Source organism: Eumetopias jubatus, unplaced genomic scaffold (assembly GCF_037043125.1).
Source record: "Eumetopias jubatus isolate StellerSeaLion01/CBP00866 unplaced genomic scaffold, mEumJub1_p1.0 scaffold_13, whole genome shotgun sequence".
In the NCBI taxonomy this organism is placed as follows: Eukaryota; Metazoa; Chordata; class Mammalia; order Carnivora; family Otariidae; genus Eumetopias; species Eumetopias jubatus.
Window position 1 is genome coordinate 112816356 of NW_028274819.1, and position 16940 is coordinate 112833295.

Consider the following 16940-nt stretch of genomic DNA (forward strand, 5'->3'; position numbering starts at 1 on the left):
GCACAAAAGATGCTAAATAAGATCATTCAAATAGATGAAGGCGTAAATACATGAACACATGCATACATGGAAGAAGAAATCATTGCTGCCTAGCGCCAATGAGCAAAGATGTGGTCGCATCGAAGGGAACGAGGATGATTAAAAATAAGACAGCAAGGGGTGCCTGGGGGGCTCAGTAGGTGAAGCATCTGCCTTCGGCTCAGTTCATGGTCCTGGGGTCCTGGGATCGAGCCCTGCGTCGGGCTCCCTGCTCAGCGGGAGGCCTGCTTCTCCCTCTCCCTCTGCTGCTCCCCCTGCTTGTGTTCCCTCTCTCTGTCAAATAAATAAGTAAAATCTTTAAAAAAAAATAAGACAGCAAACTCCCAGTAAGACAATAAGACTTACTGGGCTTGCAAGCCCCTGCCTCCCGTGGTACCTTCTGAAGGGTTTCAGAGAAGGATCCGACATGTCCCATGATGCCAACGGGTGTGAGTTATCGCATACCCCACCTGTGTACGGGGGTTTCTCAGCCAAGGTTCTCACTCCTGGGCCTGAATAAAGATTGAGAGAAACCGTGGGACCCTGAAGGTGTCCCAGGAGACTTAGTAAAGGTGGAAGGGAGTGCCTCTGAAGGCGGGATGCCTGCCCCATGGTGAGCCTGCAGGGCTACAAGCTTCGGCAGTGCGGGTGCTGAACAACCACCCTACACATCTATGGGTCAGCAGCTCTGCCCTGCCCTGGGATTGTGAGCGGGGTGCACCCTGGAGCGCCTCACGGCCAGTAAAATCAAGGAGCAAAGCCTACTTTCCCAAATGCTCATGGAGTACTCTAGAACCCTTCTCAAATAGGATGGAAATGAATTGGAGAAAACAACAGTCTTGTGCCTCCTTCACACACTTCCTGTTTGGTAGTGTGTCTTAATCATAAAATTGCGACACCAAGTGAATCTAAATAATCTGCAGACGTCACCATTTCTGATAATTGCTTGAGCTATTCTCACTAATCAAAGAGCATATTATGAAACATGAGTCAGCCAGCCTCTGGCTTTCTGGAAGCGCAGACCTGTATATAAAGAGGGAGATTTCCTAGCTGATGCACTGGGGTGGCCGGTGGGGAGCGTCCGGGTCCCTCAGCAGAGAAGGAAAGCGAAGCCAGCATGCCCAGCCTTCCTGTTCTGCTAGTGCTGGTCTGGGTCGTGGGGTCCCACGGCTTCCCTGCAGCGACCGCAGGAACGCGAGAGCAGGACGTGGAGATGGTCCAGGTAAACGCCGAATTTCATGCGCCACAAATGCTGGAGCCTTAATTTGCGTTTTTCCTCAGTTGTACGGAGCGGTAGTCGTAGCATAAAGTGGTTTATTGAAGGGGGGACTTCTCACAAAGACAAATGTTTGGTAGAAAGGACCCTTTCCCCAAAGCTGTATCCAGCTACGCACAGGTTTTTCTCTTCCCTTTTCCAGCTGGAGGTGAGTGGGAACTAAAGGAATGATATGCAAATGTGACTCTACGAATTGTAACTCAGACGGCATACTAACTAGTAGTAGGGAGATTTCTACCCTCCAATTAGCCTCCACCAATGATAATTTCCACCATGAAATCTAGACACGATCTTTAAAAGTAGTTCTCCACTCCAGCTAAAGCTTCTGATTGTCAATCTTTAGGAAAGAGAAAGATCTCCCGTCCAGTGTTTCAGTAATTTTATATTTCATCAGAAATACCTGGAAAACTACTACAACCTGAAGAGTGATGGGAAGCAAATCGTAAGGCAGAGGAAGAGCAGTTTGATGACTGAGAAGCTGAAGGAAATGCAGGAATTCTTTGGGCTGAAGGTGACCGGGAAGATAGATGCTGACACCCTGAATCTGATGAGGCAGCCCAGATGTGGGGTGCCCGACGTGGCTCAGTACGTCCTCACTGATAGGACCCTCCGATGGGAGCACACACACCTGACCTACAGGTAACCAGACCGAGCACCAGAGCGAGGGCGCTCTTTCCCAGCAGAGCCGTAAGCAATGAGGTCTGATGTGTCTCTGTTTTTTTCCATTTTAAGGATTGAAAATTACACACCAGATTTGCCAAGAGCAGACGTGGACAGTGCCATTGAGCAAGCCTTTCAACTCTGGAGTAATGTCTCACCCCTGACCTTCACCAAGGTCTTACGGGGGCAAGCGGACATTATGATATCCTTTGTCAGGGGAGGTAAGCTCTTCTTGTCCCACAGCAGTATCCTCACTTTCAGTTCGACTTGCCTCTAAATCCCTTCATCTTTAAGCTGGAAGAACTTGTTTAAGAGGAGTGTTGATTTAACAGGCCTAAGGAGGGAAACTACATCACATTTGATGGAAGTCTGTTGACCTCCCAGCAAAGCCAATGCTTTCTCTCTTGGGTTAGCCTAAGTCGGGACCAAGAGGGACATTTCTTGAATTCTGTTTCTGGCAGATCACTACGACAATTCTCCCTTTGATGGACCCGACAGAAACCTCGCTCATGCTTTCCCACCAGGCCCAAATCTTGGAGGGGATGCTCATTTTGATGAAGATGAAACATGGACCAACAATTACAGAAGTGAGTCAACTCATCTTGTCTCATTTCCCCACCCCTTCTTGCTTCATTGTAAGATTGTTTGGCTTAACTGAAAGAATGCATCCATAGAAGGACGTATTTTTCTACTGCCACTTATAAAATTAATGTTACATTTAGAAAACTGGAAGAGAAGGGTTATTTCTGTTAGTAATAACATCTTGTTGGCTGCAAATAGGCCACTCCAAAGTTTCTATTAAGAAAATGTTGAAAATCTTAATGTTTTTCTTGTGGGCATCTACATAGAATTATTTTTTTATTAGAGGGACACACCGAAATTTAACAGTGTTAGTAAGGTTAGTGAAAATTAAGGGAGGAGAGATTGTGTTTTCCAAAATTCCCAGCATAGGCATGTATCAGTTTGTAGATAGGAAGAAAAAAATTGTTAATAGGACTCCACTGCTTCTCTGTGAACTAGTATGTACCATCTAACCACTGACAAGACTGATCTGTGCTGGACTCAGAGTTGGATGAGCTTGCTTTTTCATTGTGTCAGTGTAAACACAGAGCTTGGGCTGTAGCCTGTGTCTTCACCATTAGAAAAGCCTCCTGTTCTCCCATCTTGGGGAAAAAGTTTTATAGCTATTTCAAAAAGCTACCAACAAAATACGAGCACCGGTCCTTGTAAAGTTGTAGATTCCTTCTTAATTACATGTCTCAAAACTGAGAACACTGCAAATAATCGCTAATGCATTTATCGGACCTTTTAGATTACAACCTGTATCGTGTGGCGGCTCATGAGTTGGGTCATTCCCTTGGACTTTCTCATTCTACTGATATTGGGGCTCTGATGTACCCCAACTACATGTACGATGGTCATGTCCAACTATCCCAGGATGACATCAATGCCATCCAGGCCATATATGGTGAGTGTACAGAAAATTGGGGACAAGGGGCCGTTAGAACAACCATTAGCTGTCGCCTTTAAGAAGCTGTCCAACACACGGCAGAACTAACTCCAGATCTCTTTTTTCTTTTAGGACCTTCCCCAAATCCTGTCCAGTCAACAGGCCCCCAAACACCACAAGTGTGTGATAGTAAATTAATCTTTGATTCTATCACTACATTTCGGGGAGAAGTGATGTTCTTTAAAGATAGGTAGGACATCAGTTCCTCTTTGTGTTTTGTGTTTGTGATAATAATAGTACTCACGACCGTGGGTGCCTACGGGCCACTACTGGGCACACACACTATTTATCTTACACTTGTTGCATACATAATTATGATTAAATGTGAGCAATTGCATGCATTTGCACAGTGTGATGAACTTGTAACAGCCTTTCCCCCCACATGTATTCTGTTGTTTGGTTCTCGGAAAAAAATACCATTGAAGTAGAAAATTCAGTTAATAGAATACCATTTTACAGATCAGTAAAGTAAGGCAGGGAGAAGTAAAGAGATCCTTTCAGGGCACAGAGTTCTCTGGTGACAGAGCAGTAACTGATCTTCTGATTCCCACTCCCGAGCTCTCTTCATTAATGCCGCTCCTCATGATGAAACATGAATGAAGGAGTGTTAGTAACTCATAAAGAGAAGCCCATCCTTCCCATAGCACCATCATGCTGAGCAGGGCTGTAGAGCCACTCTATCCTAGTAAAGATGCCCCCCACCCCAAGCCCGTGATCTGCAGAGACCTAGAGAAGGGGAGGAGCCATCATGGGGAAAACCCCCAAGAGTTCAGGAGGACCCTCCCTTGAGCAGATATGGGTGGTCACCACATGCTTCTCTCCTCACAGGAGGGTCCTGGTGCCCCCTCTGCAGCATGTGGACTCAAAGACACTAGGGTCCCCTCACATGCAAGACACAGGCCTGTGGTCTGTACCATCCTGATTTCTAAAGGACCATGAAGAAGAAAAATACAGTCTTTTTCTGAATGATGCCATCCACAGAACGATCAGCATCAAGGAAGGGCCAGGGCCGTCAGCACATAGAAAGGACGGGGGCTCCAATGAGCTCACTTCTTAGCCACTATTCCTGGAGTCTTGTCCGTACTGTTTCATCGCTCTGTCTGTGGTCATATCTGCCCTAGAACATAGCGTATTTGTTCCAAATGCTTTCCATCCTCTACTAAGGGTAAGGCTGGAGCAAACCATAGAGGGTGTGGCTCAAAGCGGGACAGCGCTAAGGAAATAGTCGGTTTGAAAGGAAATCTCTCAATAGAGCAGGACGCACCTGTCAAAGCAAGTGTTTGAGGGATTTCTCCAAGGAACAGATACAAGTCTAGGATTTCCAGGAACTGAAAGGACGCTGAGCGCACTTATGTGTGACCAAGTCATGAAGCCTTGGGAGGCTAGAGACAGTAGTAGACTTGCCCAGGGTCTCAGCCAGCGAAGGGGGATTGGAGCTGCCAGTCTCCCCTGGGGACTGTAAAACCAACCCAAGGACGAGGAACCGAGTGGCTGCAGCTCTGAGTCTAAAATTAACTTTTCCTCTCTCTTATCAGATATGTGGTCATAAACAGCTCCCTTCCCCTCCCTGACCTCGATCTCTCATCCGTGAGACGAGAATACCAGGCTCTCGCAGGGCGTTTGCAAGGTGCAGGGACAGGGCCTGCTGCCTCCGTGCGTGCTGGGTGTTCACGACCAGCAGTGGGTTCCGACCACGGTTGTTGGGCCACTGGCTCCAAATGGCTCCACCAAACCAGCAGTTAGATCGTGAGAATTTGTGCACAACGGATCCCTTCATCACCATTCTGCTACATGTGACTGTTTATGTTCTGGAGGTTGCTTTGGCCTGATGGGCTTGTTAAAGGTCAGCCCGCCCTTGCATCCAGATCAAAACCCTTTCCACTTTTTTTCCAAATCAGGTTCTACATGCGCCCAAATCCCTTCTACCCAGAAGTTGAGCTCAATTTCATTTCTACTTTCTGGCCAAACCTGCCAAGTGGACTTCAGGCTGCTTATGAATTTGCTGAGAGAGACGAAGTCCGGTTTTTCAAAGGTAACTCTTCCCACTATTGTTCCGTTTCCATGAATTCATCTGCTTTGAGGCTGAGCTATAAGCGAGTCCTGGCCACGTTCTCTCCACGGCCTTTGGAAAGTCTGACGATCTCACTTATCACAGCGATGGGAGTCCATTACCTCAACTGAGCTTTACCCAGTGCATTTCTGAGTCATTTTAAATAAAAAGTGTATCTATGGGTGTTCTGCCAGTTCATGAACCTGGACTTATGAAAGCGTTTTCTGTGGAAACTATTTACGTACCCACCCTGGAGATGCTCAGGAACAAAAGGGGGAGACTGGGGCCCACAGGCTAGAACGGACGACACAGAAACATTGAAGTATCCAGATTTCCTAGAGACCTATTTTAATACCAATGGGTCTTCCGAGGGAGGGAGAGGCTGCTCTGGGAGCCTGCTATCAAAGCATGGTCCTCAGACCAGCAGCATCGACATCCCCCAGGGAGTCTGTTAGAAACAGACTCTCACTAGCATAATGTCCTCAAGGCCCATCCATAAGATTGGCTCCCATTCCAGACCTTCTGGAGTTCTTTTTTTTTTTTTTAAGTTTTTTTTTTATTTATTCATTTGAGACAGAGAGATAGAGAGAGAGAGCATGAGCAGGGGGAGGTGCAGAGGGAGAGGGAGAAGCAGGCTCTCTGCTGAGCAGGGAGCCCGATGTGGGATGACCTGAGCCAAAGGCAGAGGCTTAACCATCTGAGCCACCCAGGCTCTCCACAGACCTTGGGAATTCTAACAAGATTCCCAGGCAATTTGTATGTACATTAAAATATGCAAGTCCTACCACGAATCCAATGAGACAAACTTCTTTGAGTCTGTCAGAATGAAACATAGTCCAATTATGGGCTCTTGGCTTTGAAGATCTATGCCAAACACCAGTATTTCTGCAAATAGATGTTTGGCATCATACACACAAGCATTAAAGTACTTGACCCAGCCAAAGGATTGAATGTGGTTTGGATGGGCAAAAAACATTGACTCAGGCTTCCTGGACCTTCTATCACAAAATGAAATAGGATTTTAGATGCACAAAGTTTCAAGCTGCTTTTTCATAAGGGGCAAATGCATGTATTTGTGCTGTGAGAATAATCCTGGCTTCAAGACCTAACACCAGTTTTATGTGATGTGGGCCTTACCAAGTATAAATAGATCTGGACTCAGCATCAGTTAGTTATTTGGTGCTGTATTCTAGTCAGATGCAATGGTTTTTATTTACAAAGGTTGCAAGTCATTATGGATTGTGAGTCACTACAACTCTCTGGCCTTTGGGAAACCACTGGTGTGAACTTCCATGGCCCACGGGGAGCTGGAGGAGTGAGCCTTGTATCACTGATGTGGTGTGATGAACTCTTCAGTCACTGGAACATGAAAAATTCCTCAACCCCAGAAGCCAGTCTCGCTCCAAGCTCACTGCAGATTAGAATTATGTAGGAAACTTTAAAATGTATACTAATTTAATTGATCTGGGATATGATATTAGCATCGGTATCTTTAAAAGTCTCCCTCGATGGTTCTGATGTACAGCCAGGACACAGCTCTTGCATGGGAAGCTGAGAACTTGGCCGAAATCAGCTCACTGTCATCCGGTACCCCAGACAGGAATTTTCATCCTTTCTTTTTTTTTTTTTTTTGATTGTCAGGTGACAAGTACTGGGCTGTTCAGGGGCAGGAAATGCTGTACGGATACCCCAAGGACATCTACAGATCCTTTGGCTTCCCTAAAACTGTGAAGAACATTGATGCTGCAGTTTCTGATGAGGAAACTGGGAAAACATACTTCTTTGTTGCTAACAAGTACTGGAGGTAAAGACTGAATACAGAACATGTTCGCACACCACCTCTTTCCACCTAGAGAGAACATTCTAGATTGAACCATTTCCACATGAGTCTCGTACTGCCGTGGCTAGCTGCCATTGCTGGGAATGGCTGTGGCCAGTCTAGCAGCCAAGTCCGTGGTTGGTGATCATCATGCACCTGCAGTGGGAATGCAGGGAACACGTGGGGCTGAATTTGGAAAAGGACAACTAAGAAGAAGGGCATTTACCTTCACAGAGCCCCTTGTGCCAGCTTACTTCAGTAGGACACTGTGTGGCACCTCTTGGAGAATTAGAATTAGTTGTTGGCATTGAGAGGGACCTTAAAAATCTCCTATTCACCCAACGTCCTACCTCCCCCTCCCCCATGCTACACAAGATCTACGGAGTTAAAAGCTCTTATAAGAGTCCTGCCGCCCAAGTCCCTGTAATGACTTTGAGAAGTCTACACATTTTTTTTATTTTTTATTTTATTTTTTTTAAAGATTTTATTTATTTATTTGAGAGAGAGAGAGAGAGAAACAGCATGAGAGGGGAGAAGGTCAGAGGGAGAAGCAGGCTCCCCGCTGAGCAGGGAGCCTGATGTGGGTGGGACTCGATCCCAGGACTCCGGGATCATGACCTGAGCCGAAGGCAGTCGCTTAACCAACTGAGCCACCCAGGCGCCCGAGAAGTCTACACATTTAACACGTTCTGACACTTACAATTATTTTTTGACCAGGTATGATGAATATAAACAATCCATGGATGCAGGTTATCCCAGAATGATAGCAGCTGACTTTCCTGGGATTGGCCATAAAGTTGATGCTGCTTTCCAGAAATATGGTAAGTGAATATATATATATATATATTTCCTCTATTTTGTTATCATAGAATAGTGTCAGTGTTGTTATTTGGAACAGCAATTGCCAAAAATATTTGTTCTCACAAATGGCAGGGTTTTTCAAGAATTAAGGTTAAACCCAGAAATCATTTGTATAATGTAGTAAGTCTCTTTTGTTTATTTCTAGGATTTTTCTATATCATTCATGGAACAACGCAATACAAATTTGATCTTCAAACTAAGAGAATTCTGAGTATTGACAGAGCTAATAGCTGGTTCAGCTGCTGAAGGAATTGACAACTGTTGCAACAGAAAAATACATTTCAAGAGCCCAAGGACAGTGTCTTCCTGAAGAGCCATTTGTTTAAATAAAATACAGGGCTCTCAAGTGTCACCATACTTATACCTCATTCCGCACCTATTTTTTGTGCTTGAGAATGCAATGTGTTATATATTGTTGTAATTTAGTTCCACAGCTGAGGGCTAAGAAAGGTCAGGCTCATGGCTTGTGGATTCAAATGGGCCAGTTTTCCAAGGAAAAAAAGCTTTTCCAAAGTATGAGACCCTGACGTTGATCCTGGAGTGCAGCTCTTCAAGAGAGGAGACCAGAGATCCGAGCCTTCACCAAAGCAAAAACAGTTCACAAACATATAAGCAGCCACTAGACCGTCCTAATATGCAAGGAACAACTTTTATTACAGAAAATAAAGTGCTGGTGTTTCAAATAAAACCATCCGTGTCTCTATTGTTTTATAAACTTTTTAGTTTATTTATTACATGATTATTTCATGATGATAACACCATACTTCCAGAGATTAGTTTTCAAATTTGAAGTGGGAATAGACAAATATGCAAAATATTCACATGGGAAGCTAGGATACAGAAAAAGTTGGAACATTCCCCCACTTTCATGGCATTTACATTGTGTAGAAGAGGTTAAAACCTACTTACCAGGGCCCGTGTAAAGATTCCAAAATTGGTTGGAGGTAAAAGCAGTGAGAACCTAGAGACTTCTCCCTCTGAGCGTGTGGGGGGCTCTGCTGTTCTGGGGTCCCACTCCCTGGTGTTGTGGAGGAGGGGCGGCCTGTGCATGGTGCCCAGCGGGGACCTGTATCACCTCCAGAAGGAAACACGCGATTGCTGGTGCAGATTTCTCCAGTGGCCCCCACCCTGCTGTGGGGATCACCTGGGCTTCCACAAGATGGAAGAAACCAGAATTCTCAGGCCACCATTCCAAACAGTTACTCCAATCCTCAGTAGATTTTGCTTACGAAATAAACTTTGATTATTCTAAGCCACTAAGATTCTAGATTTTGTGAAGGCAGCACAATCTAGTTTTTCCTGATCAAGGTTTTCATGCCCCCCTTTGGGAGGATGTTAATGTAAGTGGGAGTCCTCAGGGAGTAGCTGAGCCCCGCGAGGAGGAGCCTGGGTGGTTCATGGTGTTGGCGGAATTTCCAAGTACATAGAGAACCTTAAGAATATTTTCGGTACTCATGGTTTGGAGGCAGGCAGTTCTCGACTCAGGAATTTGGAAAGAAGTGTCACCTCTCCTTTGGCCAAGTCTCCCCCCTTCTAATAAACATTTTGATATTGACTTATATATAACATACAGAGAAATGCACAAACATTAATGTTCCTATCACTGAGTTATGACAAAGTGAACAACCCCATGTAACTCTCACCCAGGATGAAGAAATAGAACATCACCGGGGACACAGCAGGCCCCCTCAAGATCCCCGATCACCACTCAACACTGTGTCAGCTTAGCTCACTAGAATCAGAGCCTAAAACAGGAATATTTCTGTGGGGCCATTGGGGAAGGGGGGCTCTAAGGAGAAGAGTGGGCAAAACATGTTAGAGCAGAGAAACAGCAACGGAACGTGGTCTCAGATTGCTCCGATCTCATGAGCACGGGCTCTGGAGCGAAACTTGAATCAGAGTTAGTCCCACCATGAGGCAAAGGGACCAGGCTTTTGTACCGTGTGTCAATCAGTCCTCAGCTGAGGTCTGGTTTGGGGGAGGGGCGTAGCTCCCGGATAAGATGGCTCCCATTTGGCAAAGAAATGGGACAAGTGGGAACAACAAGCCACTGCTGACCCCCAAAGTAGCCAGGAGGGCGAGTGCCCTGGTGCTAATGCGGGTCTGGAGACACGACTGACTGCAGCCACTATACATTCTCTATTTCCCAGAGGCAACCAGCACGCTAACTTGGAACCTCTGAGATGGAAACTGCCTGTTTTTGAATGAAATTAGATTAAGTTTATATTCTCCTGTATCTACCTTGCTGCTTTCAACATCATGTTTCTACACTTCATCCACTGGTGATGCACTTTGATTTCTTACCATTTGGGTTTTTTTAATAAATAATGCTGCACTTATGTAGGCATTTCTGTTGGTTTTATACCTAAGAGTGCCCTTGCTGAGCTGTGGAGTTTCTCAGTGCACGTGCCTTCTGCAGAGCTTCCCTTGGCCTCCTGTCCTTCCAGCCACAGGAGCAGTGACTGGTTCTCTCCAGGTTTGAAACCAGCTTCTAGACTTCTAGCTGCTCTCCTCGGGCCCATACTTTCTGCTCCGGGGTTCATGTGCCTTTTCTGTTGGTGCTGAGTCCAGCTGTGCTGTGGAGCTCACTCAGAACTCATGCACAAGCACCTACAGGCGAGAAGATCAGCGCTGCTGGAGCCATCATTTTACCAGTGTGACAGACACGGGTGAATAGATGTGTCTCCCTCTCTTTCCCTAGACAGATGTTCCTAAGATGTATTTCAGGTGGGTCCTCAGACGGTCCCATTCTAAGCAAGACATTTCTCATCTCTGCCTGGCTGGCAACCCGTCTTTGCATTGTCTACCCCCCTTTCCCTGATTTGCTCTCTCTCCAACCCTCAACCCAGCCCTCTCTCTGGATCACGTGCCTCAATGGCACTTACCCTTAACATCTCATCTCAGGCTCTGCTTTCTAAAAAATGCCACATTAAGCTAATTTTTGCTACAAGTGGGGTAGAGATAACCCTTGGTATCCCCGTGTCATCACAGTTACTAAGACTCTTATCTGTGGTTGATTGTGAAGAAATAGAGGTGAACGATGAGTAACGGGTCATCAGCTGGCCGTGACAGATGACATGAGGGGATTGGGGTTATGGGAAGTGTGGAGTGGTCTTGCCAACCACACTGGGTATTTGGTAGAAAGAATGTCATTCGTTCAGGGCAGCTAAGTAAAGTCAAAAGACATTAATGACATTTAAGGAAATCCTCATCTATTGCAGGCCATGCTGAAAATCAGTCCCAGATCTAATTGCAAAGTTGGGGGCTAGGAAGCTGAAATAATGGGGGTACAAATCTGAAAATACTGAACACCTAAATTTTCTTGAAAGCTCCAGATGGGCAGAAGTAGGATGTCCCTTTGCCAGAGGAAGGCAACATAGCCTTGCCTAGGGAAGCAACAAAGCCCTTACCTGAGTCAGCACCTCACAAGATGATGCTTGTCCGCCTCCCAAATTGCTTCCTTCACTCATTGTTTCCAGGCAAATAACTAAGGTCAGGTCTCAGCATAGTTCAAATCCTAGCTATGGCAGGAGATTGCTTACAAACCAAAGGAATTAGCCTTTAAGTATCATCAGGAACCAGGGGAGCATGTGTGGGAGTGGACTTGAAAGGCGTTGGACCAGGATGGGGGCACGTAAGACTGGAGAGGGGAGAATTTATTACCATGGTGCACTCATTCTCGACTCGAGAGTAGATAATCTGGCAAGAAAACCAGGAGTTTGTTCAATACTCTGCTGACCTAGAGTCTCTAATCTTGGACACAAGGATGTCATACAGTGTATGAGGTAGAGATGTCCAACCTTCTGTAGCATAGTATTAGGGAATGAGCCCGAAACCATAGGGAAATGGGAATCTTAGGATGGATTTATTACATGATATTGGAGGACCCACCCCTGGACTCCTCCTGGTCCAGAGGGCACTGACTTCACAGAGGCTGCACAGAACGCACTAATGAGGGGACATACTGGTGCCTCAGAGATACACAGTGATGGTCGTTCTTTGTGGGGTGGGGGTGACAGTATAAGGTGTTGCTTGGACTTGGCCTCTCAAGTGTCATTAGGATGATGGGAAAGGGCAGATGGCACACTTAACCATCAAAAGCAACTCTAATTAACAGGGAGGCTAGAATGGTACTAGAGGGCCTTAATCTCCACAGATCATGTGTTTCTAGTAGTAAGCAGATAAATGGCCAATAGAGGTATTGCTGAACTTATATTTTTTAAAAATTAAAAATCGCTGATATCAGTTACTACAATAGAAAATCCCTGTTTCTCACTTAATTTCCAAATCTAAAAAGATGTACAATTTCAAGCCCATTGATTGCAGAGGAAGCTAGGTCTCCTTGAAGGAGCTTCCTTCATACCCATGTGTATATGTTACTACATAAGGATCCTTCTTCACAGGGGCTGTAATAGTTTGCTAGAGCTGCTGTAGCAAATACCACAGGTTGTGTGGCTTACACAGCAGAAGTTTACTTTCTCAGGATTCAAGAGGCTATAATTCTGAGATGAAGGTGTTGATGGAGTTGGGTTCTTCTGAGGCTTCTCTCCTTAGCTTGTAGAGGGTCATCTTCTCCCTGTTTCTTCCTATGGATTTTCCTCTGAGTGTGTCGGTGTCCTAATCACCTCTTCTAATACAAACACCAGTTATATTCGATTAGGGCTACCCTAATGACCTCATTCTAACTCAGTTGACTCTTTAAAGACCCAATGTCCAAATGCAGTCCCATCTTGAGTCATGGGGGGCTGGGACTTCAACATATGAATTTTAGAGACAAAATTCAGTCCATAACAAACACGTAGCCTATGTGTGTGTGTGTGTGTATGTGTGCACGCACGTGCACACACACGTGCATGTGGTAAATTATCCCCACAAAGGGACTTGTGTCCATTTACCAAGGTAACTGTGCTCTGGGGAAAGAGGAATATCCAGATTTTTCAAAAACAAATGGATACCAGATCGGGATGGACACTGATAAAGAGATCTCAAAATAGCAACTTGATCTTCTGGCTTAGAAAGGAACCTTATGTTACACCTGAAACTCACATTACACTGTATGTTAACTGATGAAAGAAGTCTTATGAAAGTTAGTAATAAATAAAGCTCTGACTCAAGCTCACACTGGGTCTGGTGAGTCCATGCACACATCCTGTGGCTATTTCTTTGGTCAAACTTTCCTCTTCGTTTGCTGACTTGTGGAGTTAGAACCTTATAGTAGGAAGGATCAACTGGAAGCCTCCAAAACTGCTCCTCCCTACATTCTCTGTCAAGATGGTAAATTAGAAGCAACAAAAAAACAATACCACATCCCGAAGGATTGCAAAAAGCAGTCATACCATCAAAGACTTAAAAGCAACAGGAAGGGGGGTCCTGATCACAATCCCATTCAGTTTATCATCTGGCCCTTGCTTAAACCAAATGAACCACGGTGGGGTGATGGCGGACTTGTGTAAACTCACCACACAGGTAGCGCACATCCCAGCGACTGCGCCAGACATGATTGCTCTCCTGGAGCAAATCAATCCAGCTGCAGAATCTCAGCATGGAGGGATTCAGGAGGAATGGTTGAAGATTTCCCCTATTTTCTATGAGCCCAGCTGCACTGAAAAGTAGACTATTTGCTTGTTTGCATTTTGGTTTGGTTTTAAGTAAAAGTCTAGCTTTTCTAATTGGAGGCTTTAGGGAGAATTTAGCCCCAAACACTACAATAAGGAGAAGCAGTAGCTTTTTTTCTAGACCTAGTCCAGGTGTCTTGAAGAGGCAATGTGCTGGCAAACTAACTGTAGTGAGGGCCAGAGATCTGCTCCACCACTCAACTCTGAGATCTTAAGCAATGATTTCAGAGTTGACTTTTCTGAATCTTCATTTCCCACCTGTGACAGGAAAACTAGCGCAAACTCCCAGGGTCTTCCTGAAGACGGACAAGGCCACATTGCCCAGCACAGAACCTGCCCCATAGAAAATACTGAAGAAATGATTGCTGCCTTTTCCTTCCCATGTCCTCCAAAGCCCAGAATTTTTCATCTTTGTTACTCTCCTCTCTCACAGGCTTCTTCCTACCAAAAAAAAAAAAAAAAAAAAAAAAAAATCCCACCATAGTAGTGAACCAACCCAAGAATGAATCCAAATCCAAACTGAAAATAGAGTAACATTATTTTGTGTATCTATTATTAATAATAATGGCTATTATAGGTCACCATACATAATCACGCTTTCTAATATTTACAGTAAGCACTAAAGCCATGATTCTGAAATAGGTCTAACCCCTGCTTTGACACTTTGTCTCCTTAGTGGATAGTTGTTTTCATGACAAAAACTTGTGACCTAAAATCTTCACCTGAATTACTAGGAGAGAAATAAAATGCGTAAAAAATCAGCAGTAGGCCATGTTTCCATCCTGAAGCAATCAAAGTGGTATTAAAAGCATGGGAAAGGAAGTCTCTGGCTTTGCACGATAACCCCAACCTGTAACAATATCAGGATTTCTAATGAAAGAAGAAGTTGCAAATTACTGTGGCTGGTGTCATGACCCGGCTGACCCAGGATCACACGTGTGCCTACAATCTGAGAATCAGCGGTGGCAGGATGTTGAAAAGTGATAGGTAACCAGTTTTCCAGGAATTGGGCCATCCCCAGGCGGGGCGCCCTGCACATTTCTCAGGCGTAGTTACAGGACTCGCTGAACCGTAGACTGTGTTCCATCTGGATGACACCTCCGCGGCCCAGGTGCGGCAGGACTGACGACACTGACTCGATCTTTGGCCTCCCATCGTGCTCCCCCCTCTGCTGCACTTCAGATAACTAACAAAGAGCCTCTGTGGCTCACAGGTGGCACCCACCTTAGATAACTACGCCGTGACCTCACCAGCATGCCCCTCACTCCATAAAAGCTGGGACTCGGGGCGGAGGCTAAGTGTGTGGGAGAGCGGCAGGGCTCGGCTCGGCGCCCCGGCGCCCCGGCAGGAGGTTGCCCTGAGTCGAACTGTAAACGCGAGGAGATGGCTGGCCTTGTGCCGGGCACTGAAGTACCGTCTCAGTCTGGGGGATACGCGCTGGCCCTCCTCCACCTCCTGACACCAGGCCAAAAGCTGCAGGGGACAGAGCGGGGAGACATGGACAGAAAGAAAAGCCTGGATTAGCGGGAGGATCAGTTATAGCTGAGAAAAGAACAGAAGCTAAAGAGGTGAGCTGTAGGCGATTTCAGGGGGTGAGTCTCAAGAATGAGGAAAAACAAGAAGTGTCAAGAAACGTGAAAGGAAAGTGTTGGGGCGAGAGCCAAGGTTCACAAGCCAAGAGGCTTTTGGTAAAAATATAAGTGGTAATGGTTAAGATTTTTTTTAAGATTTTATTTATTCATTTGAGAGGGGGAGAGAGAACACAAGCAGGGGGCGCAGCAGGCAGAGGGAGAGGGAGGCTCCCCGCCGAGCAGGGAGCCCAACGCGGGGCTCGATCCCAGGACCCTGAGATCATGACCTGAGCCGAAGGCAGACGCTTCACCAACTGAGCCCCCCAGGCGCCCGTAATGGAATAAGACACATTTTAGGGCCTGGCATACAGTGGTATATACCTAGAAAGATTTCAGCTTTTTTAAAAAAGGAACAGTTCTAGACTTGCCTGCCACGTACACACTTTAATGTGTCCAACGACGTAACAATGACTTACAGGCAAACCTGGGACTCCCCTGGCTCTGGCTCCTTAATTGTGTCCAGGTGCGACGGGTTAGTGGTGGAGCAGCGCACACACCGGCTTCGGTCCTGTCAGACACGTGCTTTGGTCCAGACGATTACAATCCCGGCTCTCGTTACCACGTGAACTTTCGTGTGTCCTCACCACAGCATGAGATCCATCAACAGGATGTGCCAATGCCAATAAAACGATGACCCCGAGGGAAACAGGGCATCCCAGAGCTCGCTGGATCGGTGCCTTCGAGCATCACCAACCAGCAAGCTTTGTCTGGTAAGGATTTGGGAGCCAGTAAGAGAAGATTGTCCCCGGCATAAAACATACCTGACAACCCCGTGAGTGAGGTTACATCCACCCCAATTTTACAGAAGACCGTGACCCACAGAAATGATACACTTGCCCCGAGTCTAGCTGTCAGCCCCAGGCCGTGCTCAGGCTGAGGGCCATCCACACCACCACACCTGAGCTAGCCCCTGGCCCCAGAGCTGCCGCCTCCTGGAAGCCCACCCCGTGCAGTCGGCCGCTTCCGCGAAGGGGACGGGCGGTGCTGAGGGGCTACTCCTGCACACTCAGGAACTGACAGTCGCGTCACCTCGATGGGACACGTCCTTCAGGCACAGGAGAGATGATTTACCTCTAATGAGAGAAAATCAGAATTCTACTCCACAAAGATTTTAGGGTTCTCCATATTAATAGGTGGATTTGATAAAAATAAGTTATCGCAGACTTACGATGTGAACAACACCCCATTGGGCTGAGGGAGAGAAGGAGAGAGAACGTTCGATGGTGCATGCAGAGGTGAGTGGTGACGGTGATCACTCCCTGATACAAATCTCCCTCCGTCTCCTTCTGTGCACTTGGAGGGGGGAGGGGAGGAAATGAAGATGGAAAGTTTTTTTTTAAAGTGAAGAAGGTAGGAGGCATTTTTCAGTCTAAGATACAATTTTATTTATTCCAAGGTAATGAGGTTTTACAGAGTGGTTACTGTTAGCAAATCTTCCCTTCTGAAACGCATGGCATCCGTCCAGAATGAGCGAACAAGGCAGGAGTACCCGTGTGCTCC

General features: G+C 46.2%; 1 protein-coding gene across 1 annotated transcript; it reads left to right on the plus strand.

Moving 5' to 3' along the window:
• Positions 1-1054: 1054 nt before the first annotated feature.
• Positions 1055-8882, plus strand: MMP1 (matrix metallopeptidase 1). The gene is made up of 10 exons (XM_028105891.2): positions 1055-1240; positions 1689-1933; positions 2027-2175; positions 2416-2541; positions 3267-3422; positions 3537-3654; positions 5363-5496; positions 7156-7318; positions 8051-8154; positions 8340-8882. The coding sequence occupies exons 1-10, from the start codon at positions 1136-1138 to the stop codon at positions 8438-8440; spliced, it is 1401 nt and encodes a 466-aa protein (XP_027961692.1). The 5' UTR covers positions 1055-1135; the 3' UTR covers positions 8441-8882.
• Positions 8883-16940: the final 8058 nt, after the last annotated feature.

Coding starts and splice junctions, on each gene's coding strand:
- MMP1 (XM_028105891.2), top strand. CDS start 1,136: ATGCCCAGCCTTCCTGTTCTGCTAGTGCTGGTCTGGGTCGTGGGGTCC. Junction 1,241..1,688: donor AGGACGTGGAGATGGTCCAG/GTAAACGCCGAA, acceptor ATATTTCATCAG/AAATACCTGGAAAACTACTA. Junction 1,934..2,026: donor CACACACACCTGACCTACAG/GTAACCAGACCG, acceptor TTCCATTTTAAG/GATTGAAAATTACACACCAG.